Here is a 27997-nt window from a genome sequence, read left to right on the forward strand (position 1 = left end):
TGCAGTGGCTGCGGATAGCTTCCTAGTGCTGCGTCTTAACCCCTTGCACCACCAGGGAGGCCCCTATCTTTTCTTTTTAAATTAAATATTGAATGAAATAATGACATGACAGTTTTTTTCCCTAGTGTCTCATTTTATATTTTCCATTTATTCTTCTCTTATCCTCCCATAACATGTATTCCTGCCTTAGTTTCCCCTCAGTACTGTATTTGAAATTATAGATTCTATGTTATTTTGGCAGTTTCTCTCATGTTTTATTTTATTCATTTATTTAAAGATTTATTTATTTATGCATATAAGAACTGGGGTGTAGGCCATAGGTGTGAGGAAAGGGTGAGAGGATTCACCAGAGACAGAGTGGGGAAAGAACAGGCAGACCGACAGAAATACACTGCTGAGGGGAGCAGCGGGTGAGATAGGAGAGGTCTGCTGAGCCTTGTGGGTCAGCTCCCTCGCCGGGATTCAACTCATGCCACAGTGGCTAGTGATAGCATTGTGTGTTTAACCCCAGTGCCATCAGGGAGGCCCCTCTCTTACGTTTTAATCGTCATGTTCAACATAGAGGGGCATTTTGTGTCTTGGGTCTACTTTTTCTTGTTCCTTCGGTCCCACTCTTGTCTTCATTCTGCTTCTCTTGACAACTACTAGGGCTCCCCTACTTTTTGCCCCCTTCTTTGTATTCCTGGGGCTCTGCTCTCCTCCCCCTTCTCAGCATGGCCTGGCTCTACTCCAGGAACTGGTGTTTCACACGGACTCTCAGAGATTGCTCACGTTTCTTGCTGCTTTAGGTACTCTTTGCCCTTTGCTTTTTCTAGTTCAATGTAGAAATGATTAAACTCTGTGCAGCCTACAAAAACCATTCTCTTTAATACCCTTTTCAAGACCTTTCTTCTTTCCCTTTACGCTGAAGTTTCATCTGAGTGCTTTTGGGAAGGAAAAAACAGACACTGCTGATTGAAGCTGAGTTCACAGGGAATGTGATCCGTTAGCTGCATTGATCACAGACTAGCAGCCCCTCCACCCCTCCTAATGGCTGTTAGTGAGAAAGTAGCATTTGATTTAACCTGGTGGTTAAGATGTCTAAGCAAATTTTTCTTATTATTTGTAAAGCATTGCCATATCTTCCTGAAAATGTGCTCAGCAGATCCTCAGCTCAGACTACAGGCAGAAGGAGTGGAGATTGAGAGCCCTGGGTTTCTGGCTTTGCCTTCTCAATGGCTAATGAGTGACCCTTTGACAGGCACATCACCTCTGTGGCTTTGATCTTTGTGGCCTTGAGGTTTCTGTCTGTAAAATAATGCATTTGCCAATCAATGGTGGTCCTACAACTTAGTTATTCTACAGTAAACATTATTTTCTTACAGTTTCTGTGGTTGGAGATCTGGTCTTGTTATCTCTGGGGGCTTTTGGCTCGAAGTCTCATACGACTGCAAAGATGGTCTCTATGAGGACTGTGGGGTGTTCCTTTTCAAGCCCAGTCATGTGATTGTTGATAGGATGGCAGGATCCATTGGCTCAAGGATGGCTGGACTGAGGGCCTCTACTTCTTGCTGGCTCTTGGCCAGAGATCTTCCTCAGTTCCTTGCTGTGTGAGTCCCATACTACGTCTCACTTGCCCCCGAGTGAGGGTTCCAACAGAGCAAGTCAGAAAACAAGCAAGGCAGGAAACTCAGGCTTTCTTTATTCTAATCTTTTTGCTACGTTCTATTAGTTTCAAGTCACTAAGCCTAGCTCAGACCCAAGAAGAGGGGTTTCTTTTTGTTTTTTTGCATTTGACCTAGTTGCGCCTCCCAAAGAGTTTCCAGGAAGGGATTGTACTCACTTAACTCTCCACTTGACTCAGTCATTAATTGTGGCTGGTACCTTATTCTTAAATAAGAATTAGAATCTATTTGGATGTCAAGGAGCAATGACTTTCTGCCTTGGGAGGAATTGAGGGATTATTTTAGATATGTATATAATGTATGTCACATATGCACATGTAATATACATATCTAAATGTCAAAGCAGGATTGGTTTGGTTTCAAACTTCTGTTGAAATGAACTTGATTGGTTTCTGAATAAATTTGATTATAGTCTCTTTTTTTGAAGTCCACACTGATATAAATGAAACTCCATTTGTCGTTTGAGGCTATTGGTAATATAACTGTATTGTAGTTTAGAATATTTAAATAAACATATTTCTGTTATTGTGACAACAGACTTGGAATGCTTTGCGGTCCCCATTTTATTATATAATAGGGAAAGGCAATCATCAGAAAGATTAGCTTTAAGTACAAGTTCTACACTGATACAGCATGAGTTTTCTATATATCAGTTACCTTATTTATCAAATGAAGTTAAGGATGCCACAAACTCAGATGATATTGATAACTGCTAGTATCCTACATGTCGAAGAAGTAACTGATGATCTCTTATTTCAGGATGTGTGTGAGCAACGTGGCTGCTGGTGGCAGCCTCAGAGCTCTGTCAACGTGCCTTCATGCTTCTATACCAACAATCATGGCTATTCCATGGCGGGTGACCTTAGCAACACAGGAGCAGGTAAGCCAGACAACCATGAGGCAGAAGCCTCTGCTTTAAAGGCCCCACTTCCTATGCAGCCATAGCAGCTTGCACAGCCCTGTGCCCACATGTGGGTGCTTCTCTTAGCAAGGACAGGAATCTACTTTGGCAACAGAGAAAAAAATCACTGTCTGTCTTGGGAGTTTAGAGACATGCTCTATTCCTGGCTCTGTGTTTATGGAGATTTGTAACCTTGCACAAACATCCTGACCTTTTTGTCCCCAAGTTTCCAATTATCATTTTTTGAGAATCTCAAATTGATTTCCTTAAATTTTTTCCCAAATTATGTTTATTGAGGTCATTTAGATTTACATCTTTGTACAATAGCTTAATTATGGGAATAGCCTAAGTGCCCAAGGACAGAGGAGTGGATCAGAAAAATGTGTGTATACACACACACACACACACACACACACACACACACACACAATGGAATACTACTCAGCTGTAAAAAAGGACAAACTCCTGCCATGTGTTACAATATGGAACTGGAATGATTAATGCTAACCAAATTCTTAACATTTAAAGAGCATGATTTGAACTCAGTAACCTCTGAGACCATATCCAAATCTAATATAGTGTGATTTCAATGATAAGGAAATAACCCCAATTTTATAAACATCTTATGAAAGTTAACTAATCAATGTCAGTGCACAAAAACTAAACACCTCCACTTCTCTCTCCCATCCTAAAATGGAGAGCATAGCAATGAACTTTCTGGGGGATGCTGGAAGGTGACAACTTTGGGGAGCCTCTTAGCATACAGGAAAAGGCAGGCTTCCTGCCTAGAAACTCTTAGCCTGATGAGTTTTTTCTAATAAGCTCTCAACTGGCTTATTACATAACTAGGGAGATGGCATCAGTGAATATGACCACCTGCGATGAAAATCCCTGAGAAGGGATAATGTCTACTTGCACATTGAGGGCTGAGAGTATAAAGGCTGAGTTTGTGGCGGAAAGGGAGTTAGGCCTTTGGTTGAGGTTCTCAATCAGACTTTGTAGAAAAGAGGCATGTTTTTTTTGGCTAGATAATGACAGTACCCAGCTTCAGAATCTGGCTAAGGTGGTATTGTGCATGATGAGGTATATGGTCTTTCTTTTGGGCAATAAAGACGCTTACCAGTCCCTTTGACATAAAGCTTCATTTCATGTGGCTGTTATTTGTGAATTTACTCAGCCAGCTCTGAAAACCCCTGTTCTCTACCCATTAGGCTTCACAGCACAGTTGAAAAGGCTGTCTTCTCCATCCCCATATGGAAATGATGTTATCAACGTCCTTCTCACAGCGGAATACCAGACAGCCAATCGTTTCCACTTTAAGGTTGGACTTTGTTTATATTAAAAAAAATCCTTTTGAAGTGTTCTTCCCTACTGGATAGCTGCAGTTACTACAAAGAAGATGGTTTGGCTATGCAGATGTTTTTCCCTATGTAATTATTCTTACTGAGCACCCATGTGTTGAAGCCATCTGTGGCCTTCTTTTAGAGGGATAACTTCTTAGTGCTGTAGAGTGTTAAACATTTGAATCTGGTGGTACAAGGTGTGAGCCTACAGCAGACACAGAGTGTCTGGATCGGTGCCAGTGGTCCGATATCTAAAGTGCTGGTGTTGGGGTTGGGGGTTGGTTCTGATTTGGAAAGACAGAGTTTTCATTTTGACTTTCATTCCCCTCCTTTGTCTGGACAGTTAACTGACCCCCAAAAGAAGAGGTATGAAGTACCCCATGAGCATGTGAAGCCCTTTCAAGGAAATGCTGCTGCTTCCACCAACTATGAAGTTCAAGTCTCCAACCAGCCATTTAGTATCAAAGTGATCAGAAAAAAACTTGGCCGTGTCCTGTGAGTTTTGAAAACCTGTCTGGGGAGCCAAGTAGGAAGGTAGTAGGGGAGGGAGGTTTGCAAGCCTGAGAGCAGAGTGCATCTCATGGAGACTCCCAAAGCTGGCGAGCTGCTATTGGGGACTAGATGCTGCAGCTCCATGCAGATACATTTCTTCTGCCTTCCTCCTTCCTTCTGTTTGTTCATTCCCCCCTCCTCTTTATTTTTCCTTTACTTCTATTCTTCTAACCACTTAACCACCAGCGACTACTTATGGACCATCTAATGTAACAAATGTATACTCTTTTAGTCACGTGGAGGAATGTCTGGTGGACAGATCTAAGAAATGTGCCACGTGGTTCCTCCTGATCTCTTGGTGTCCAGGGAAAAATATCACAGGAGAGCAGGTGGGGTGGATGAAACTGAGGGTAGCACGTCATGAGACACAAAGGACATTTTCTAAGCAGTCTTGTTCTCTCCACTTGGCTTCCTGGCCCTGTTTCCCATCTGCATCTAGGTTTGACTCAAGCATCGGGCCCCTCCTGTTCTCCGACCAGTACCTGCAGCTGTCCTTCCGACTGCCCAGTGTCAACGTGTACGGGCTGGGAGAACACGTGCACCAGCAGTACCGCCACAACATGGATTGGAAGACCTGGCCCATATTCACCAGAGACACGATTCCCACTGGGGTGAGCTTTCAGGAGGGGCCCCTCTCCCTGGATGTCATAGCTCATTCTCAAAGTCACCCCTGGCAACACAATGGTTAGGAGTAAGAACCACTTGTGTGGTTCAGGGCATGTGACTGCTCTGTGTCTCCAGCTCCTTGTCTGGTCTAGGAGGTAATAAACTTATCTCTTTGGACAGTGGTGGGAATTAAGTACACATACAGAGTCTAGAAGAGTGTCTGCCACACAAGACGTGCTCAGTAAATAACAGCTTCTTAAAATAACAACTCAGTAAATAACAGTATTTTCCTTCTGGCCTAAGAAGTCTTGGCGAGAGGACCATGCATATTGACTCTGTCCAATGTTAGCTGGGATCTCCATATTTTAGGTTGATCCTTTATGAATCACCAGTTTCACAGGTTTGCCAGCAAACGAGGGTATAATATCAATTAAAATACTCAGACATTCTTTGTGTGAAGAATGTTTCGGGCAGTGAAAGAGTAAAAGGAATGGAATTTTGTGGCTGTCATTGTCATGCTGTGTTTTGACAGCTAAAACCCAAAGCAGTTGTTTTCTAGGCTCAGCAATACTTACAGGTCTTGTTAAGCAATTTTCAAGGGTGGTTATAAGAATAATTTATTAAGTGATTATTCTTGTACATTATCTGTGTTTACCAAAGAAATTCTGAAAAAATAAGAATCCTTTACCTTATTGAACAGATGATGAAACCAATAATTCACTTGTTTACAGCAACCATATCTAGATCTTGGATGTTAAACATTTATTCAAATTTAACCATGATTTCCCTATTCAGTATTCACACAATTAGCACTAATTTCCTGAACCATTTCTGACAATGTGGGGTTTGGACTAGTAGATTGTAAATTTTTGTTTTTTTAATTATCTCTCCACAGGATGGAGCTAACTTGTATGGTGCACAGACCTTCTTCCTGTGCCTTGAAGACAGCAGTGGATTTTCCTTCGGAGTGTTTCTGATGAACAGCAATGCCATGGGTAAAGCTCTGAAGGAATATTTGTGGACAAAGGGCACAGGAGTGACTTTTAGTCCCTTTGTTACAGTGTTACAATAAAAGGACTGGGGTCTTTTAGGAATATCTAAACCAGAGCTTAGGGCCTTGTGTGGTCCCTGATTGTGTCACCCCTCTTCATTGCCTGTTCACCCATGAATGGGGTAGCTCTCCTTGATTTATTTCCTTGAACCTGGTTGCCTCTCTTGGAATATTTTCTAGAGGTAAGGCAGCTGACTAACTCTTTCCTGTAATCTACTCTAAGCAGTTTCTTACTAGTTGTTACTCCCTTCTTTAACTGTGATATAGTGGAGTAGGCTGATAGAATCCTAACGTGGGCCTAATGATGGCAGGTGCTGAGCTTAACCAGGTTGCTACAGCTGAGCAGCGGTTGTCACATTTAGACACTCCAGGGTAGCGAGGTGGAGTGACAAGCATCATGCAGAGGAGTATCAGGTTGTTTAAAGCCAAGTAGTGAAACGTCAGATTCCAGTGGCAATAAATCAGTCACCACAGGGGAAGAGGACGTATATCAGAATCCCCCAGGATTGACGGAGGTATAAGATATTCATCTCCTTCTCAACTGAGAATCAAAGGACTAGATCAGTGCTACTCAAATCATGGCCTATGGATGGTTCACAAACTATTTCTTTTTTTTTAAATTAAAAAAATTTTTTTTGCATAGAACTGGGGTAGAGGTGTTGGGGGGAGGAGGTGGAGTGGAGGTAAGAGGATTCACCAGAGACAGGGCTGGGAGCAGAACAGGCAGACGGACCGAAAACACTGCTGAGGGGAGCAGTGGGCCAGACAGCAGAGGTCTGCTGAGTCATGTGGGTTGGCTTCCTGGTGGGGGATCGAATTTAGGCCATAGTGGTTATAGTCTGAGACTTAACCCCTGGGCCACCAGGGGTTCACAAGTTATTTCATGTCTAAGGTAAGAGAGTAAACGTTGCCTTAGCATCCAAGTGCATGCATGAAACTTTCCCTAGTAATTCTTTTTCACATTATTTTACAAAAGTATTCATTTGCAAAGAAGTGGAAATTAAAAAAAGAAAGACCCCAACCTTCACCAACAGAGAGAGAGCCACCATGGGTGGGCTAAGATGATTCTAAGATACTGAACAGTCTTGAGGTGATACAGAATTATTTCATTTCAGGTAGATGAAAGGAACCAGAAAACAAGTTGAGTCAGATTTAAAGGGAAAGTTCACAGGATCCCATAATCTATGCATGAGTTGGTCCTATGACCAAACAGTAGAGTTTGGAGATCTTCAGGCCTTTTATCCCTAAATGTGAAGGGTATAATCCTGGATCTGGGGCATGGGGAAAGCATTTCCTATAGTTGTGAATGTCAGAGAAGAAAACATTTTCCTTTGTCCTCTTCGGTTCAGTGGATGGAAACCGGCAAATCACAAAATCACAGGCAGGTTAGCAAGAGAACAGACAGTGATTACTTATATGTGCAACATTCAAGGGTGCTCAGTGAAGGGTAACTCAAAAGGGTGGGTAGGATTTGGAGCTTATAGACCATCCTAGTGGACAGATGTGAGGGGTGGGGAGAAAGGCACTTATCGCAAGTGCTTCCTAGAAGAGGTAGGAGGATGAAAGGCACTTAGAGAACAAAAAACGACTTAGAAACGTAAATTAGCCCTTGGGAGAATAGTTGGGAACCCAACATTCTTACGAGAAAATTTATTTGGATGTGGTGCCAACTTCCTGTCTCTGAGAAGATTAGAGTCCCTCTAGGAGAGGGGATTTATAAACAACCCAGTGCTTTTGAAAGGCTCTGCTTTTAGGTTGATAAGGGATTTCAGAAACTCAGATGTCTTCAGTTTAAAATAATCTTTATGCCACAGTAGCTTATTCAAAACATCTTCATGAAATGGGTCATTTTTTTATTAAGAGTGTTTCCTACATCAGTTAACCCTGATGTGGGGTTAACACACTCTAGAATGAATTCTCATTTTTCTTTATTTTCCATCATTCTAGAGGTCACCCTCCAGCCCGCCCCAGCTATCACGTACCGCATCACTGGGGGCATTTTTGACTTCTACGTGTTCCTGGGAGATACTCCAGAGCAAGTTGTTCAAGAGTATCTGGCGGTAAGCTCACAATGCCATGATTATGGCCGAGGTACCCCAATGTGCAGGGGTGACTCCTAGCTGTCCTGCAGAGCTATTGTAAGTTGACCCCACCCTAAGGAAGCCCAGTGGTCTATCTTGTGAGACTGGGTGAGTTGATGGTGGGTTCACTGTGGTGGTAATGCCTGATAGGGGCACCCCAATATTACCTCAGTTAAAAATAATACAAAATAAATGAAACAATTATGATGTTATTAACATTTTAAGGGGAGGGGAAGGATGAGAGCAAAGAAGGGAGGGTCTGTGATGGCAACTGTGGGGTCCTTGGCAGTGGGCACATGCTAGCAGTGGTGCCTGATCGGGGTGTCCTACACTTATATTACGGAAACAGTGATGTAACCCAATATCAACTCAAAAAATAATAAATAAAACACTTTAATATGCAATTCAGAAACATATAATGGATGACACAGGCAAAAAAGTAATGTAAAATGATCAATTATAAGAACATGCAAAAGGAGGACAAACAAGACCATAAAATACAATGGCAGAAATAAAAATTTAAGATTTGCAGAGATTTAAAATCTCTTAATTTCCTTTGAATCTATAATTACTCAAAATTAAAATTTAGAAAATATCCATCATGGTTCATGGGTGATTTGGTAGTGGGAATTTTATGGGGATTATACCTAAGGGGAGAATCAAACATTATATCAAAATGAAGAATGATGTAAGAGAAAACTAAATATAAAATAATAAAAAAAAAATCAGTCATCTTTATATATGGAGTTTGGTTAAAAAAAAAAAAAGAATAAGTTGACCTAGACCTTAACAATTTATAAAGGGGTTAGGAAAATAGACATATATTCTAATAATGAAACAGTATGTTGGCAAATTGGTCTTGTGCCCCCAAACCAAGACCAAGAAAAAGTTTCATCAAAAACAGAGCACTTTATTAACTTTCTTTTTAAAAACATTTTTGAAAAGATTTATTTATTTAGGCATACAAGAACTGGGGTGCAGACCAGAGGTGTGGGGGGTGAGAGGATTCACCAGAGACAGAGCAGGGAACAGAACAGGCGGATCCACTGAAATGCACTGCTGAGTGGAGCAGCGGGCGAGTCAGGAGAGGTCTGCTGCACCATGTGGGTCAGCGCCCTGGTCAGGGATTGAACTTGTGCTGCAGTAGCTGTGGATTCTTTCATAGTGCTGATGCTTAACCCCTTGTGCCTCCAGGGAGGCCCTATATTTATTAACTTTCATTGCACATATTTCTCTCAGCTTGTTGGGCGGCCAGTCCTACCCTCATATTGGTCACTTGGATTTCATCTCAGTCGCTATGATTATGGAAGCCTTGACAACATGAAAAGAGTCGTGGCAAGAAACCGTGGAGCAAATCTTCCTTATGTAAGTGATGCTTAAAAAAAGCTTCCCCAAAGAAAAGAATTCCCTTGGGGAATAAAAACAACTGTCTACAATGTCAAAAATGAACAAGCTTAGAGATCTAATTGACTTTATTAAGTGATTCATGAGCCAGGCAGCGTGTTTTTGAGGTGCTGCAGGGGTTCATGCAAAATGGAGGGTGTTTATAAATAGAAGGAGGGTGGGAATGGTTATTAGCAAAAGGTAAGATAATTGCAGGTAAAACCCTCTTCCTTAGGGGCAGAGAGAGGTGTCTTATGAGGCAGATAACCCCTCTGGTTCTGATTAGGAAATTCCAGATTGTTTTAGGGTCACTATCGTGAGGGAGTTTGAAACTATAATAAGTATCAATTCTGGGTGGAAATCCAGTATAAAGGACTCCATTTTAGGCCTGTTTTTTTTTTTTTTTCCTATTTTTAATAAATGCCAAAGAAGACTTAAAGTAGAAGAGAAACACAACAAAATGTGGTTATAGTGGAGTGAAGAAGTGGGAGAGAAAGCCCCTTCTCTCCTTTTATCTTAGGGACAGTGGAGGATTAAGGCACCTAATAGTTTTTATAGCGATTGCTGTAATTGACATAGTTTGCTTATTAGCTTGATTTTTTTAATGCTTGAGGGCAGGCGACTAGGTTGGACAAGGTAGTTAACCTGATTTCAGGCTTTAAGGAAGCAATGGGTCATTTGTTTTTGAAATTACTATTTTTTAAAAGATTTATTTATTTATGTATACAAGAGCTGGGGTGCAGGTCAGAGGTGTGGGGGTGAAAAGATTCACCAGAGACAGAGTGGGGAAAAGAACAGGCAGATCTACTGGAATACACTGCTGAGGGGAGCAGCCGGGAGACAGGAGAGGTCTGCTGCACCATGTGGGTCAGCTCCCTGGTTGGGGCTTGAACTCATGCTGCAGTGGCTGCGGGTAGTTTCATAGTGATGAGACTTAACCCCTTGTGCCACCAGGGAGGCCCTGAAATTACTATTGAAAAGAAACAGTGAGATGCTAGGGATAGATGAAGACTATTTGGAGCCCAGCCCAGCATCAGTGGGGAGCATAGAGAATTGCCGGAATCACTTGAACGACTCATTTAAGCAGGGACCCTCCCAGGGACTAAATGCTGGGCTCTGTGTGTCCTTCCAGGATGTTCAGCATGCCGATATTGATTACATGGATAAGAGGAAGGACTTCACTTATGACCCAGTGGCTTATAAAGGCTTCCCTGAATTTGCTGAGGAGTTACACACTAATAAGCAGAAACTGGTCATCATTGTGGTACGTGCCTCCTCTTTACCCCAGCCAGATGCTTGCTCGCCTGCTCCCCTCCTTTGATTCCTAACCCCCATCTCCTTTCAATGCCTCTAGCTTACAGTCTGGCCCTTCATTGTTGTCCCCCTTTGTAGGATCCAGCCATCTCCACCGACTCTTCCCAAAGCAGCCCGTATGGCCCGTACGACAGGGGCTCCAGCATGAAGGTCTGGGTCAACATGTCTGATGGTGTGACTCCGTTGCAGGGAGAGGTGATTTTATGGGGAAGCTGGAGGTGGGGGAGCAGCTGAGGCAGCGTGTGGTGCGTCTGCGTGCCTATATGGCTTGGTTTTCCATTTTCAGATGCCTTACATATGCTGCAGAGAAACCTGCCCTTGTCCTTGCACCCCCACATGTCTGTTAGCTTCCTCCCTCTTACCTGTCCTCCCAGCTGAGTCCCTGGAGACAGCAGCTCACCTGCTGCTGGTCCGCAGCCTCACTGTCCACAGCCTACTGAGCGTTGCTGCCGCTGGGTTGGCAGATGGCAAATCCTCCTCACTGGCAAATGCAGACGATCTGTTTCCTTCTTCTTACTTTATTTCTCAGTAGTATTTGACAATCCTACCACTTCTTTCTTAAACTTCTGTTTGTCCTTTACCTGCTGCTGGTTCACTTCTAAGGCTGCTGCTGTCCCATCTGCCTAGCATCTGAGAGATGTGGGCAGGAGAGAAAAGGAGAGCAGGAATTGATGGGGAGGGCCCACAACTTGTGGTGGATTGTGGAGTTTACAGTGTTCTCCCTCCCTCACCACCAGAGGCCTGGAAGTAGAGACAGTGAGAGGGGGGGTGAGGGAGGGTGAACCAGAGCTGAAAGTCAACCATTTCTGAAGGACTTAGCCATTTCTTTTTCTAAATAAGATTTTGACCTGACCCCTCCTGATGTTTATTCTTCACATCCTGAGCACTTCACTTTCCTCGCTGAAAGAACCTGGGCCTGGGCGCCCCCATCGTAGTTGTGAGTGTGCTGGAAATGCTTTGCATAGCCACTGTTCAACTCTATATCCAGTCAGTTTATGCTAATCAACAATTTTCTTTTTCCCCTGCAGGTCTGGCCTGGAAAATCTGTGTTTCCTGATTACACCAACCCTCTTTGTACTGCTTGGTGGAAACAAGAATTTGAGCTTTTCCACAAGGAAGTGAAATTTGATGGAATCTGGATTGTGAGCTTTTTTTTTTCCTCAAAATTTATTTATTTATACGTACAAGAACTAGGGTACAGGCCAGAGGTGCAGGGGGTGAGAGGAATCACCAGAGACAGAGTGCGGAACAGAACAGGCAGACTGACTGAAACACACTGCTGAGGGGAGCAGCAGGGCGAGACAGGAGAGGTCTGCTGTGCCATGTGGGTAGCTCCCTGGCCGAATGGGGATCAGGGGTTGAACTCATGCTGCAGAGGCTGCGGACAGCTTCACAGTGCTGTGCTTAGCTCCTTGTGCCACCAGGGAGGCCCTGGATTGTGAGTTCTTAACATTTTAATTATTAGGTGACTAATATTCAGACCATGTGCATCTATATGGAGCATAAGTGGAAGAGGAAAGCAAGTATGATAACAAGTCTAAGTACCCCCTATCTTGGTATTCATATATCCTTCCCAAGACATGTAGCTTAGGATCACAATAAGATTGTTAAAGCTGGAAGTAAATACTGAAATGAATGAGCTGAAATAAAAATAGGTCATCTACTCCTTACATTGTTGCAAGCCCAATGAATTGTTGGATTGTCAGTTCATTTGGACACGCTGGACAAGTTGATCAGAGTAAAAGTACCTGGGATTTTGACAAAACTGAATGGGAGGACAGATAATCATGTCATGTCAAGTGCCATGCAGCAAATGTTCAGCATTATTGAGGGAGCACAAGAGTTGAATTTTTTTCTTTTTGTAAGAGAAATGTAGAAAATTCAAACAATACAGAGAGTGAAAAAGATGACAACCAAAACCCTCAAGAAGGATATCAACCAATGCCATCTACCATCTGTAGTTTGGTCTTCCTCTTCCCAGACCCTCCCTCTTTCTGCATATGCTTATATTTATCTGTGTAAATGTGCTCTCTCTCTCTCTCTCTCTCTCTGTGTGTGTGTGTGTGTGTGTGTAGAGAGAGAGAGAGAGAGAGTGTGTGTAAGTTGATATTTCTGGAATCAGAGGAATAGAAATTTGTTTAATCTAATGTATTTGGAAATTTTTCATTTTCAGTGACTAGATATTTATCATTTGGAAGGAATTTTTTAAAAGATTTATTTATTTATGCATACAAGAGCTGGGGTACAGGCCAGAGATGCAGGGGGGTGAGAGGATTCACCAGAGACAGAGTGGGGAGCTGAACAGGCGGATCCACTGAAACATACTGCTGAGGGGAGCAGTGGGCAAGACAGGAGAGGTCTGCTGCGCCATGTTGTTTTGTTCCCTGGCTGGCCAGGGATAGAACTCGTGTTGCAGAAGGTGCGGATTGCTTTGTAGTGTGGTGCTTAACCCCTTGTGCCACCAGGGAGGCCCTCATTTTGAAGGAATTTTAAGAAACTTCCTGATGAAACTTTTAAAGGGTAGAGAAGACAGTAACATTTATTTCTCTCCATATACACAGAACCTCTTTAAAAAAGAAATATCCAGAATCATTTCTCTGATTCTTCAAAAAAAAAAAAAATAACAATAAAGAGTACCATCAGTGCAACATAAGGGGAAATGTTACTTTTCCTAAAAAGTTTTTGTTCATTGTCTTGTAGGATATGAATGAAGTCGCCAACTTTGTTGATGGTTCACTTACAGGATGTTCTAAAAACAGTCTGAATAATCCCCCATTTGTTCCCAGTAAGTCTTGGTGGTTAGTCTGATTAAAATAACAATTCATATTTGATGTTTAATGTTCATGAGGTTAGATATGAACAGCCAGACAAAGGAATTTTTACATAAGAGCACATAGGGAAAGGAAAATTATAGGTAATTAATTAAGGATAATCAACACCAAAAGAAAACTAAGAAAGAAAATCAAAACACATCATGCTTTCCTAAGAGAGGCAAAAGGGACAATCTAGTCCTTCAACATACAGCCCAATCTGCAGCTCAGGGGAGGCCCAGAGAAGGTTCAAGGCAGTGCCTGGAGGCTGGGGGTTAGTGTTCCTCTTAGGTCCGTCCCCGCATGTCAGGACTTACCAGAGAGAGACCAGGTAACCTGTCTACAGATGAGGGTTAGTCTGCTGATGCTAAGAGTGTAAAGAATAGATGTGAAGCGAGGATGAAGCTGGACCAGCAAGAGGCTGTGGCTTGGGAGGTCACAGTCAGCCAAGGACTGTCATGTTAGTGAGCTCTGATTGCATCTGACAACACTGTCTCTAAGGATGTGGCCCTGGAATCATAGCATTTATTGTAGTTTGAAGAAAGCTAGAGGCCCACAGGCATATCATATCTTATTAAGGTAGGGGTGAGCTGCTGGAACATAAGCTGCATCTTATGAAGACTTGCAGTCTAGTGGGCTACTAGGAAATTGGGGCAGATGAGTCAGAATCAAATGTTGCGGGGCTTGGATGGGAGGCCAACCAGTTCCCACTCCAGATGTTTTGTGATATGAACTTTGTTTTCCTCATTAAACTTTGTTTTAATGGGTCTCAAAAGTCGGTGACAGGTTTTTGGTCAAGTTGTTTCATTAAAAAGAACAGGTTTTAAAAACTGATGACTTAAAACTGCCACACAAAAGAAACCAAATGGTCCACAAAGCATTCTCCTGTCCTTCTGAAGGTTTTAGCATGCATCATTATCATTAAGCAGTCTTTTGCTTTTACACTTCAATGGCCAATTGAGATAAACAATTCAGTAGAAACTTTTTTATGTTTGAGAAAGAAGAAAATATGATAGTCAAATGGCTTGGGAATTATTAGTTAAAGTACAGTGTGATTTAGAAAATCAGTAGATCAATAGTAATTAAACCATTAAGAAACCATTATAGTAGTTAAGATCCAAAGGTAATTTAGACACGAACTAGGGTACAAGAAGCACGAAATAGAATAGATGAACGGAAGAGACAATCTTCCTTTACGACACTGGTCAGTGGAGAGAAGGGGTGAGAGACTGACACCTTCTCACCCACTATTTCTATTCTTGGACCACTTACATGAGCTAAGCTTGAGGAATTCAGATTGAACCTCAAGTGTAACTGTATCCTCTTGCTTCCAGATGCCATCTGGAGTCTCAGGAGGACCCAGGAGGGGGAATGTGTATGGGTCAGTGGGTAACTCTTTGATAGCAGGGAAGCAGTATGATCATTTACAGGGTGGCCACAATAATTATTGACCAGGGAACCACCCTTATAGGTTCTGTGACAGTCAAGGAGCAGGGAGGCTCTCACTGACTGATCCCTCTTTTGTCCTAGGAATCCTGGATGGTCTTATGTACAAAAAAACTCTCTGCATGGATGCTTTGCAGTCCTGGGGCAAACAGTATGATGTCCACAATCTGTACGGCTACAGTATGGCCATCGCCACAGAAGAGTAAGACCACTATTGCTATGGACCTGCTATAGGAGGGAATTTTTAACCTTGCTAGATGCCAGGTGCCAGTGTGCTTTTATAAGAACTGTGGTTATTATTATTGAATGAAGGAAGAAACTACCTGGCACATTGGGAAGAAAGAATCCAATAGATTTTTGTGGGATGTATGAAATGAAAGAATGAATTAATGAATGAGTGGAAGGTTGAAAGAAAGAAAGTAACTTGAACAACATCAAACAGGTCTTCAGTTTTCAAAGTTTAAGTCCACTTCTGCATGAATGTAAGACCCATGTGTTTTTCCCAGGGACACACTATGCAGAGGGAGTATGCAGGGCTAAGTTACCTGTGCTTTGGGGGTTCGGTAGCACCCTTATTCTACGATGCTATATCTCCCTTTGCGTGCAGACTCAAAATCTATAGTGTGGACCAGTTTGCACTCCCACCAGCAGTGCAGGAGAGTTCCTTTTTCTCCACATCCTCACCCACATTTGTGGTTGCTAGTTTTTTTAATATGTGCCATTCTCACTGGTGAAAGATGGTAACTCATGGTAGTTTTGATTTGCATTTCCCTGATTACAAGTTATGTTTGAACATTTTTTTCATATGCTCAGCGAGATAAGCCAGAAAGAAAAAGAAAAATACCGGATGGTCTCACTCATAGCAGGAATTTAGAGAACCTAAATAGGGGGCCAGGAAAAAGACTAATTGCAATAAAGTAAAAATCAAAATCAACAAGCAAATATAAACCAGAGACACACTACAGTGGGGGGCAGGGGGAGGAGAAGAGGGATTAGGATTAGGGTCAAAAAAAAAGGGGTGGGAATTGTATGGGGAATATAACCAAAATGAAAATGCGTACATTATGCAAAAATGAAAAATGATGTAAGAATTATATAAAATAAATTCATAAAAAAGAGACAACAACAAAAAAAATCTATAGTGTGGGAAAAAACATTGAGAATTTCCTCTACTTACTGTAAATGTCACAAAGGAAAGCCAGGCCAAAGCCACATCACTTAGCAACATCATGAGTGTAATTTCAACCTTTTTGAAAATTGATGAAAAAAATCACAGAGAAAAAATATTAAAATATATGTACAGACTTCTCATTTTAAAAGTATAGATAATATATTTATATTTATTTATAAAATACACATTCACACATGCTTATAAAATATCTTTTCTTGTTATAAAATTATGACTAAAGCATTTCTACTGGAAAAAAATTCTACTTGAAAAGAAGTTCCAAAGGCTATTCATAAGCTCATTTTTGTGCATGTTTGAAATCATGTGCAGTGATAGACCAATTCCTGTCTATCTATCTATATATGCATATATCTTTGTAACACTGAATTTCACCTTTGTTTTCACAAAAATTGTACAATTCTCATTACTGCCTTTTCATGGCTGCTTTTGAAATGATTGGAAATTATGGAGCATGAGAACCTTAATAGAAAGCAAAACAAAACAATACAAAGCAAACTGCACTCTTACTGGTGCAGTCTGCTCCCAACAGCAACTCTGCCCCTCCTGGGAGAGAGCTAGAAAGAACAGGGTTCTCTGATCCTTGGTGCTGTTGCTCTGTCTCTGGAGCTGAGACTGACTGAGGTTGCACACTGACTGCCTGGGCCTCTCTTCTTTTGTAGAGCTTCCAAGACTCTGTTCCCTACTAAGAGAAGCTTCCTTCTAACCCGCTCCACCTTTGCGGGCTCCGGCAAGTTTGCAGCCCATTGGCTAGGAGACAACACAGCCACCTGGGACGACCTTCGGTGGTCCATCCCTGGCATACTTGAGTTCAACCTTTTCGGTATCCCAATGGTGAGTCCATGTCCCAAGCTCTTTTATGAATCTCAGTCTCCAGAGAGCTTCATTCTAAAAGGTTTCAAGCCTTAAGACTCCTCTACCTTCCATGGCTCAGATATCTTGTGAGCATGTGCTTCAAGACTGTAAGGCTTGATGCCATGGCATTCTTTCCTGTACTGCCTTATAAAGAGAGGAAGGGAAACCTTGAAGTGATGTCACTGGAGTTTTTGTATTAAAGCAGAGCATGCATGCAAACAAGCGTGCATATCCTTGCATATGCAGTTGCACTTCCCAAACTGAACACCTCTGTGCATCCCGAGCCCAGATGAGGAAACAGCATTGCCGGCACCCTAGGGGTTGCTTTGGCAACATATGCATTTATTGAGCACTCCCATGCAGGTACTGAGCTTGGTGCACATGGGGAGAGAAGAGAAAAGCATAAATACAGTAACAGAATATTTTCTCTTTCCCCAGAGAGTTTATAGTTTAGTAAAAGGAGGATTTATATGGCCAATGATTATGACCAGCCAGGGTAAGTGCCACAAGGAACTTACAATTAAATGTTAAGAGAGATCCTAAAAAAGGGCTTACTGACTTAGAGAAAAATTATGAGGGAAACGGAATCAGGGGAGGTAGTCAAGAGAACCTTCATGGAAAAGCTGACACTTAACTTTAACATTGAAAAGTTGGTATATTTTATCAGGCTACTGGAGGCCGGTCACTTTAGGGCTGAGAAGGAAACAGGAGCGAGAGCTGTAGTAGGCAGAACTTGATGTGTCCGTGGGGATTGGTGTGTGGGAGTGGAGTGGAGTTTGATGCTGGCGAGGTGGATTTTGAGGAGCTAATCAGATGAGCTATAAGGGCAGCCTGCAGATTTTTGACTAGGTGTGTGGAAGTTTAAGATTCAGGCTTTGAAAAATTAATTCTGATAGTGGTATTGTTAAAATAGTATCAGCAATATTCCTAGTTACTATTCATCAAAAAACTGCTCTGTGTCAGGTGTTTTACCTACATTATTTTACTTACTAAAAGCGGATGTTGCTAGTCAGTGCCCACTTTATCAAAATGGAGACAGTGAGGCACAGAAGGGCTAAGTAACTCACTCAGCATCATCTGATGGGGATCGTGGACGCTGGATGTGACCCCTTTTTGGGGGAGATTAGCACAGCTCAGCTGGCAGGTCCCCCTTAGAAGGCAAAGGTGGAGGGGTGAGGGTGGTGAGGTATCCCTGCTGTCTGTGTGTCCTTCCAGGTGGGTGCTGACATATGTGGCTTTTTACGGGATACCTCTGAGGAGCTCTGCAGACGGTGGATGCAGTTAGGAGCATTTTATCCGTTTTCCAGGAATCACAACGGCCAAGGCTATAAGGTAAATCTCCTAGGATATGGGATCAAAGTAAATGTGGTGCACAGTAGGACTGGCACTCTGTGCTTCCTCATCCAGCAGCCTGTTGAACTGACCCTGCCCGGTGCTTCACTATGGCGCATGTGCAGCTACTAGGGGCTGGTGAGGCCTTATGAATACAGCCCGGCAGCCAGAAGCTGCTGTTGCTACTGCTGCAGTCAGAGAGGCAGTCTATGGAGTTTTAAAAAGACCTCTGTCCTCTGCTACTTGCTCATTTTGTGATGAGAATCACATGAGAAAATACCTAAAAGGTGTTTATTTATTTTTTATGTGGCAAATCTCATTTTAAATTTATTTTTGTTATTTATATATATTTTACATCATTCATTTTTAAACAATGTTTGCTGCCCTGCCCCGCCCCCACCACCTCCACCCCTGCCAGGTGTAGTCCCCATAGAATTTCCTTCACCAGTGCACCCGTGCACCCTCACCTCAGTGCCCTGGGCTCCTCCCTCCCTCCCTCTGATCCCTCTCCCTCTTCCTCCCCTGCAGGTTGGCTCTGATTTATAATTGTCTGTTTTTGTTTTGTTTTGTTTTGTTGTGTTTTGTACTGTTATTATTTTTTTCCCCTGATGTCTTATTTGGTTCCCCTATATTCCTGTTATAAGTGAAACCACCCGGTATTTTTCTTTTTCCTTCTGGCTTATTTCACTGAGCATAATTCCTTTTAGCTCTATCCATGTTGCTGCGAATGGCATGAGTTTATCTTTTTTGATTGTTGAATAGTATTCCATTTTGTATATATATATACCATATCTTCTTGATCTAGTCATTTGTTTTTGGGCATTTGGGTTGTTTCCAGGTTGGTTTTTTTTTTTTTTACAGATTTATTTATTTATGCATACAAGAACTGGGGTATAGGCCAGAGGTGCAGGGGGTGAGAGGATTCACCAGAGACAGAGTGGGGAGCAGAACAGGCAGACTGACTGAAATACACTGCTGAGGGGAGCAGCGCGCGAGTCAGGAGAGGTCTGCTGCACCATGTGGGTACTTCCCTGGTCGGGGATTGAACTTGTGCTGTAGTGGCAGTGGACAGCTTCATAGGTTGCATCTTAACTCCTTGTGCCACTAGTGAGGCCCTGTATCCAGGTTTTACCTATTATTAATAGTGCTGCAATAAACATAGGTGTACAGGTGCTCTTTTAAATCACTGGTTGGGTAGATCACTAAGAGTGGAATTGCTGGGTCATATGGTAGCTCCATTTTTAGTAGACCGAGGAAGCTTCAGACAACTTTCCCTAGTGGTTGGACCAGTTTGCACTCCCACCAGCATTGTAGGAGAGTTCCTCTAAAAGGCGTTTAAAGGACTGTGTTTATAATGGATAATAAAACAAATTTCTTCTTCCTGAGTAGGTGACAATGGCCACTTATTAAAGGTGACAGTGACCAGTTACTTGGTGAAACATCTCTCTTGACACAACCTGATGGCTCAGAGGCAAAGTTTGCAACCTTGCCCCAGGTCATCAGGAAAGAAACTCTAAGTTACATTGAATGGAACCTGGAACTCTCAGATGCTTTTGTTATTTATAGGCAGGTAACAACTACAAACTCTTGTTTCCTCCAGGACCAGGATCCTGCCTACTTTGGAGATCAGTCTGTGCTGCTGTCGTCCTCCAGGCACTACCTCCAAATCCGCTATACTCTGCTGCCCTACCTCTATACCCTCTTCTACCGTGCTCACACCCAGGGCAGCACAGTGGCCAGGCCCCTCCTGCATGAGTAAGTGCATCTAATCCAAAGGGATCTATGAATCAACTGAGTGACATTGACTATATCATCAAATATCAGAGTGAAAATGGAAACAATTCGAACAGTGACATATATGTGTGGGGTGTGTGTGTGTGTATAAATGTGTTCCTGTGTGTGTGTTTACACGTGTTCATGTTTATATATGTGTATATACACATACCTATACACACACACACACACACACAGGAACACTTAGCTGGTGTTTGCAAGGTTATTGATGCCTAAGTACTATTCTAGAGTTGTATTTAAGAATCATATTCTGTTCCCTTTTGGGGACAGAACTAGCCTAACAGTCATGGGACCCAGGTAGGGTCTTTGTTTGGTCTCCTACAAATTCTGTAGCCTAAATAAATCATAGTAGCTCCTTCATTCTTACTTTTTTTTATTCTTAATTTGAAAGATTTGGTAACTTGAACATGATGGTCTCTTCTGTATTATACTATGTTTAGGATCTAGCCTGAGCTGGGACAGGTGGATCTGTCTGTAGGATTGGGGGGTGGGATTGAGTAGATGTCACAGAATAATTTGGGGATTTTCCCCCTGTCAGGTGGCTGGCATGTTTTGGGTAGGCTGGGGAGCCAGCCACATCTCAGTGAACATCTTTCTGATCTCCAGGTTCTATGAGGACAGCAACACGTGGGGTTTGCATGAACAATTTTTATGGGGGCCCGGCCTCCTCATCACTCCAGTTCTGTATGAGGCAAGTGATCCCACAGAGACACCTTGGTGCTTGCTCCTGTTCCTGACACCCCCCAAACTCCTCTCTTCCTGGACCCTTTTAGCTTCTCTTTATTCCATATCCATTTTCAACATTTGTGACTGAGCCAATCCTGAGGAGAGTATGCTGGGGTTTGGGAAGTTGGATATTTGATATTTATACATTTTCTTCCCTAGAAGCCTTTTTCTTTTCTTTTTTTTTAAAGATTTATTTTTATTTATTTATACAAGCACTGGGTGCAGTCAGAAGCATGGGAGAGTGAGAGAATTCACCAGAGCCAGAGTGGGGAGCAGAGCAGGCAGAAAGACCAAAGCACACTGCTGAGGGGAGCAGCGGGCGGCAGGAGAGGTCTGCGCGCGATGTGGGACCCTCCTCCAGTGGCCGGGGAGCATCCAGGGATCAAATTGGTGCTGTAGAGGCTGCGGGCAGTTTCGAAACCCAGTGTTCAAATGCTGCACCACCGGGGAGGCCCTAGAAGGCTTTTTCTTGACCAAGTTCCCAACCAGTGTAGAAACACCTGTGGGTGACTTTGAGTTAGGGATGATCCTGCTTGTTTCATCGGATTCTTGTAACACATTGTTACCTGCTTGGTGGCGTAGAGGTAGCATGGGCCAGCACTCCCTCCAAAGTCATACCAACCAGGCTATGATTGTACCTCTGCCATTTGGCACTGGCATGATTCAGGGAGAGTTCTGAGATATTAATAATACCTGCCCGGGGGACTGTTGGGAAGATGAGATGAGTTGATCATCATAAAACTGACGTTTTCGCAACATGTTTCTTCTTAGTCAACATGAACATGGTTTCATTTGGGATTTCTCTTTGGGTTGCCAAGTTATTGTTTCTATTATTACTAATGGAAGAAAGTACGGTTTGATGGCAGACATTAGGAAGGTCATTATGCATTTTCGGTAGCTGGTTAAAAAGTTCCCTAGGGGATACTACGACATCCATTTTATCCTGTCTAGATGTTGAGCCATGGAAAACCAGATTTTCCTTTTTTAATTTCAGGCTGTAGAGAATGTGACGGCATATATACCTGATGCCATCTGGTATGAGTATGAGACTGTAAGTAGCTCTGACTTTTCTTAAACTCCTTGAGACCAAAATGGCAGCCACATACACTAGATGCCCCCCATGGTGAGAGAAGCCTCCATTCTTCCTTTGAGGAGTGTCTCCAGTGTTTTCTTTTTCAATTTCACAGCTGATAAAGCAAGTTGTTGTCACTTTATATTAATCATGATGAAATCTGAAGGGAAAAAAAGTCCATACACTTTACTGAGCAACAACATAAAGACTCAAGTACAGTGTTTTGTGGGCAAATATTGGAGGGGCTGATGAGCAATCTGAGCTTGACCAGAGGTCAGATAACTTGTTTAGAATGCTCAGCTCATATAATATATATCAAGTAGCCTCAGTATGATAAAAAGTTCTTATAAATTCCTAACTGACCATATTTTTACATACTTATTTTTTTCGTTAGTATAGAGTAAAATTGACTGCTTTTTCTTTTGGTGTATGGTTCTGTGAATTTTACTACATGCAAATGTTCATGAAACTCACCAGAAAAAGAACACAAAACCGTTTCATAATCCATAATCACTCCATCCTGTCACCCCTTTTATCATCAGCTCTGTCACTGTTTCCTAGTATCTGATAACTAATGATCCATCTTCCATATACCTTTTAGAGAATATTATGTAAGTATAATTCAGTAATATGTAGCCATTCGCACCCCCCCAAAAAAAATTCCTATCTGATGATAAAACCTGTTGCTCTGGATCTTTTTTCCCCTTCTGTTTGATTGAACGACTAGATAGTCATTCAGCTCTTGGGAAAAGGAGGGAGGTGTTGCAGATAACTCCACACAGGGCATGAGGGAGAGGTGTGTAAGCTGTCGGCCGCCATTTTGATTTGTCCACAGGGCAAGAAGCTGGAGGAGAGGAAGCAACAAGTGCTGATGAATCTTCCTGGAGACAAAATCGGCCTTCACCTTCGAGGAGGCTACATCTTCCCCACACAACAGCCAGGCATAACCACCGAGGACAGGTACAGTGTGCTGGGGAGTTTCTTTAAAGCAGGAGTCTGCTTCTGTGGCTATGTGTTGCCGCCAGAAGATGCTGAAGCTTGAGATGGAGGTGGGGACAGTGACTGGGATGTGATTGTGGTCCTCAGACTCTGTTCTCTGGGTTTCCCTCAACTCCTTCTGAGGAAGCCGTGACTAGGGTTGCCTCCAGCTGGATTTTGAAAGGCCCTAAGCCCTGTCTTCCTAACCCCTGTGAATTTCTCTTTGAAACATGCCACTGGTAAGGCAGTAAACTTTCCAGAATTTCCAGGACCATTGCAATTTCAGCATGGAGAGTCCCATGTCCTAAGAAACCTCCCAATTCCTGGAAAATGGGGTCTGTGGGTTAGTCAGCCTTCCTCACAGAGACCATCCATCCATCCTGCCCTGCCCTTCTCTCACTCATTCTCATTCCTAGGGCATCGGGGCCACTCTCCCCCCATCATCTCAATTCCCCATTCCTTTTCTTAAACTGAGCCATTTCTTTCTTGTGATATAAAGCACGGTTCAAAAATTACTTCTTATGAACCTCATATCCCTGGTTTCTCCTCTTAGGGATTTTTGATGCCGAAGTGATAGGTTCCACTGTACTAGGGAGGCACACATTTACATCTATCTCTAAAAGTATTAGCTCACTTGCTTTTAGTAGATCCTGAGTTCATTCTGTCTTTTAAACTTCCTTTCCAACTTTCATTTTTCAAATTGTAGACTTTTTATGAAACTGATGGTGTGTACATCCACATAGGATACAAGCTGGTTTCCTTTTCTCTGATCATTCAGCTTCAGGCTGTCCTGCACGATGATGCCAAATTTGTTTTTCTAAAATGAAGAGCTCAACTTGTTATTGCCCTGCTTGAAGCCCAAAGTCTTTCAGGAGTAGGGTCTTCAAGGCCTGTCACAATCTGGCTCCAAGTTATTAACTACTGCGTCTCCTCCATAGCATGCTCTGCTGTCCAGCCACAGCGAAAATCTTGCTCTTCCCAAACTTCCCATCTCCTTCACTGCATTTGGGCTTCTGTGTTTATTGCCCTTATTAGGATACTTTGCCATATACACATTCTCATTTTTTTCCATTTTAAATCTATTTTAAATCTATTAGTATCTCCTCCCTTCTTTTTTTCAAGTCATCGTTTTGATGGAGAGGGCAGATCATTTGATCAGTAGCGTGTCCCCCTTCCTGAACCAACTTCTTACTTGTGATGCAATTTAGTTTATTCCTTTCTACTCTTCATGGCTCTCTAGGCTGGGAGAGACTTGATTAGACTCAGGTTCAAAGGCAGGCATCCTTTGGAGGTGATGGTGTGTAAAACTATTGCATCACCTCTAAGACACATGATGTCTGGATGTCTCTCTTTTTGAGATGTGAAGGTCGGTTTCTGAATTCAGGTAGAGTCAACCTACCTTTCTACCTTTTCCCTAATGAATGTGCACATCATAGATGCTGGTAGCCTAGTTCAATTTTAGAGTTTGCTAAATGGTGATGATCTAAGTCTGTCATTCCTCTTATAATTACTAACTGGAATTCTGTTTATAACGAACTTACTCTCATAAACTACTTGGGTTGCCTAAAATTCAGATTGTGCAGGAACGGCAAAGAAAGGATTAAGTTTTTCCTTTCATCTGTTTTCTGAGTAATGCTCTGGTCCCAAGATAATCAATGAGTTTTTCTTTTGGAAGCATCATGATCCTCCCAGCAGAAGGAGAGCTGCCACTTCCAACTTTCTGGCCATTTAATAAAATACTCTTTTGTCCCTTATCCGATTTCTTTCTTGCCTCTGCAATATTTTTAAGTATTTAATACTAGGTGTATAATCATAGGTATTTAGTACACTGTATCTGAAGGTACGAGTATTGAATGTCCTTGGGGGAATCTAAATCTATTGTTCGTTGTTTCCTATCATTTTTTCTTTTTAGCTCTCTTATTATCTTGCATGTATATTAATTTTTGTGTTTCCACTGCAGAGGTCTGCAGGATCCAAATTCCCATCCTCCAGAGATCACTTGACTTCTCTTCAGCGGAAGCCAGGGCGTATCATATCAGCATCACACTAACTCCCTTCAGGGGTCACATGCTGCCCTTCATCTAGGACCAGGAGCACTTTAGTGGGGGGTCTTTCAAGATGTTTAGGGTCTTCCAGGATGTCTAGGCTGCCGGACTGCTAGCAGGGGTCCAGTGCTTCCAGTGCCATTCCGGAAGTCTATGAGTATTTTAACTTTTGTGTCTCTCTTCCTTTCTGTCTTGAATTTTTTTGGTGAATATGTTGAATCTGATAATCTGTAAGGTCATCCACAGATGTGGGGTCTATTCCTTACTGTCTTTCAGACTTTGTGACAAATGAGAGTTACACAGTACTTGCATGTTAAGTGTGAGCAGGTGGTTTTATTGATACTGGAATCTGACTTGCACAGGCCCTGACAGAGGGCTGAACTGTAAAAGAAAACAGTGGGGAAGAAATGTGAAGTCAGTGGAGGATGCAGAAGGTGCAGGAAATTGGGGGTCTTCAGAGGAGTGGTGAGATAAGGCAAGGTGCCAAATGAAACTCCTCTGTCTTTCTCCCTTTCCCCATGTCCATCTATTTGAGTATCATTTGGTGTTTCCTAGTCCAAATGGTAAAGTAGACAACTAGACTGTTTTCTTTTCCTCCGCAAAACAAACTGATAACAAATAATCAAACCAGGAAAGCTGCCATCCTAAAGATGCATCCTATAGCATTTGATTACTTTCTGAGTTAAAATGGTTTTCAAACAGGGAAAAAACTGTATCCACTCCACATCCCCCAGCAGAGCTAACACTTCTGTGTTTACTCTCTAAGCTGTTCAGCTGAACCATGTATTGACTAGCATTTCTTCTTCTGATAGTCTGGATTCTAAATAATAATTGCATCAGCAACTTTCACTGTAGTGATTACAGTGATAACTCATTGCTCAGATTCTTATCTTCTACATAGATGTTTATGGCTAATCATCTGGGTACTTCTGTCTCCATGACATGACTGATTCTAGAAGAAGAGGTGCCTATTGATTTTGCCTTTGTGCCTAAAGAAAAGCAGAACCATCTGCTGCCAGTGGCCTTTGCCATTTGAAACTTGGTGGCAACATGCCCAGCTCCTTTGAGAGATTAGCCCCGAGTCTTTGTCTCTGACACCTGTCTTGCTTCCCCCAGTCGGCGGAATCCGCTAGCTCTTATCATTGCCCTGGATGATAATGAGGAAGCCAAAGGCGAACTTTTCTGGGATGATGGGGAAACGAGAGGTGAGCACCGTGATGAGGGCATTGCTGCTTCGGCACCTGCATCTGAGTTACTCCAGCGGGCATGCAGCTGTGGGAGGAGTTGCACTGGGAACGCAGCATTCCCCCCAGAGAAATGGGCTTTAGTTGCAGGGTTGCGGGGTGGTGGGAGGTGGACCACAGATGAAAAGAAAGCACGTTTCTATGTCTCAGAATCCTCCCATTGGCCACAATATAGAGACTCTCATTTGAGGGGTAGTGGGTACCTGAAAGCCATTTTCAAGACTCTTCCTGCCACTCACAGGGCATTTCTTCCCAATAAGTGCTTAGAAACACACATGATAGTGTGAAAAACACACGCATGCCAGCGAGGCCAGAGAAGACACTTTCAAGAGGTCCCGACTCTAGACTTTGCTTCTTAGCAAATGTTTTGGGCTCCAATGACCTAACATCTCTGTGGCTCTAGTGCAGGGAGCAGGTTCCTCAGTCATGTGCCTTGTATGCACTTGGCCTTTTCAAGGTGAAGGCGAGAAGGAGATGGGCGAACTGTGGCGTGGGCTCAGAGACTCTGTCCATGATCTTGTCATTCCCATGATGGCACTTCAGGAATGGCCAAGCTGAGATCTGCTCCTTGTTGGGCAGGCCTGTCTGATTCATCTTTCTCTTACTTTCAGATACTGTGGCCAAACAAACTTACCTCCTGTGTGAGTTTTCCTTCACCATAGTGAGTAGCATGTTTTTTATGAATCTCAGGTGTGAGCGTTTCTGGTGACCATTAGCACGCGCCTGTATGTGTATGATTATATTTGTAGCTTCTAGGCATTTATGATTATAAGTGAGCACACTTTAATTTATGACCGGATTCCCAAGAATGGAATCATTCATGTCAGTACAAAGAGGCAATGATCGATTAATCAATGCCATCTTTTCAAATGTAGTTTAAAAGAATTTCTCCGTGTCGGTGTGTTTCTGTCTCTCTTGTGTCTGTCTCTATTCTATGTACCCCTGTCTCTGCCTCTTGCTCAGGGGGGTATGAAATTAAAATAATTAAAAGTAAAATATTTAAAATCAGACTGTACTCACTGAGCGCATTATAAACACAACTAAGGGCCATTCTGAGGGAGTGGGAAACTGGTCTAGGACGCACCGCCCCCAAGTGGTCTGAGAATTCATGTGCTACAGGCAGACCTTGTCCTTCGTTTGTTTTTGCAGAAACGCCTAGATGTGAAGATTTTGCAAGCAACCTACAAAGACCCTAACAATTTAGCATTTAAAGAGATTAAAGTCTTTGGGACCAGGGAGCCCAAGAACGTTACAGTAAAACAATACAATGTCGTGATTCCAATGTCTCCTAAAGTCGCCTATGATGCTAAACTTAAGGTAAAGACCATCTGCCAGAGCTGATTTACCCATAATTTCTCATAGCTTATGGTGTTCCCTCTTGCTGAGGTTGCATGGATTCCTGAAGGACCAGAGCACATTCTGAGGCCTGGGGTGGGGAAGGCAGAGGGCCAGGAGAGAAAAAGGAGGAGGGGAGGTTGACAGATGGGCTAGGGAACTGCTCAGAAATCAGGAGAAGGTAAAAATCTCCTTTCATCTTTGTTCCTTATTTTGGCCATCAGTCTCTGTCCTCTCTGATTGGCACAGAGGAAAAGCAGAGTTAGGGAGTGTGGGAAA

The 27997-nt window shown here is 42.7% G+C and overlaps 1 protein-coding gene across 4 annotated transcripts in view; it reads left to right on the plus strand.

The window, feature by feature from the left end:
* Positions 1-27997, plus strand: part of MGAM (maltase-glucoamylase) — an 86257-nt gene that overhangs the window by 23119 nt on the left and 35141 nt on the right. For all 4 annotated transcript variants that reach the window (XM_054692737.1, XM_054692736.1, XM_037514723.2 and 1 more), the window contains exons 4-24: positions 2424-2544; positions 3777-3886; positions 4252-4403; positions 4900-5071; positions 5962-6061; positions 8065-8177; positions 9438-9563; positions 10714-10845; positions 10974-11090; positions 11924-12037; positions 13596-13680; positions 15236-15353; positions 17000-17171; positions 18408-18524; positions 20125-20279; positions 20925-21009; positions 22039-22095; positions 22952-23076; positions 26256-26344; positions 26995-27044; positions 27533-27700. In XM_054692737.1, the coding sequence (XP_054548712.1) occupies positions 2424-2544; positions 3777-3886; positions 4252-4403; positions 4900-5071; positions 5962-6061; positions 8065-8177; positions 9438-9563; positions 10714-10845; positions 10974-11090; positions 11924-12037; positions 13596-13680; positions 15236-15353; positions 17000-17171; positions 18408-18524; positions 20125-20279; positions 20925-21009; positions 22039-22095; positions 22952-23076; positions 26256-26344; positions 26995-27044; positions 27533-27700 (2478 nt within the window). The remainder of the gene's footprint in view (positions 1-2423; positions 2545-3776; positions 3887-4251; positions 4404-4899; positions 5072-5961; positions 6062-8064; positions 8178-9437; positions 9564-10713; positions 10846-10973; positions 11091-11923; positions 12038-13595; positions 13681-15235; positions 15354-16999; positions 17172-18407; positions 18525-20124; positions 20280-20924; positions 21010-22038; positions 22096-22951; positions 23077-26255; positions 26345-26994; positions 27045-27532; positions 27701-27997) is intronic.

The sequence above is a fragment of the Talpa occidentalis genome, unplaced genomic scaffold (genome assembly GCF_014898055.3).
Source record: "Talpa occidentalis isolate TD23 unplaced genomic scaffold, MPIMG_talOcc4v2.1, whole genome shotgun sequence".
Taxonomy (NCBI): Eukaryota; Metazoa; Chordata; class Mammalia; order Eulipotyphla; family Talpidae; genus Talpa; species Talpa occidentalis.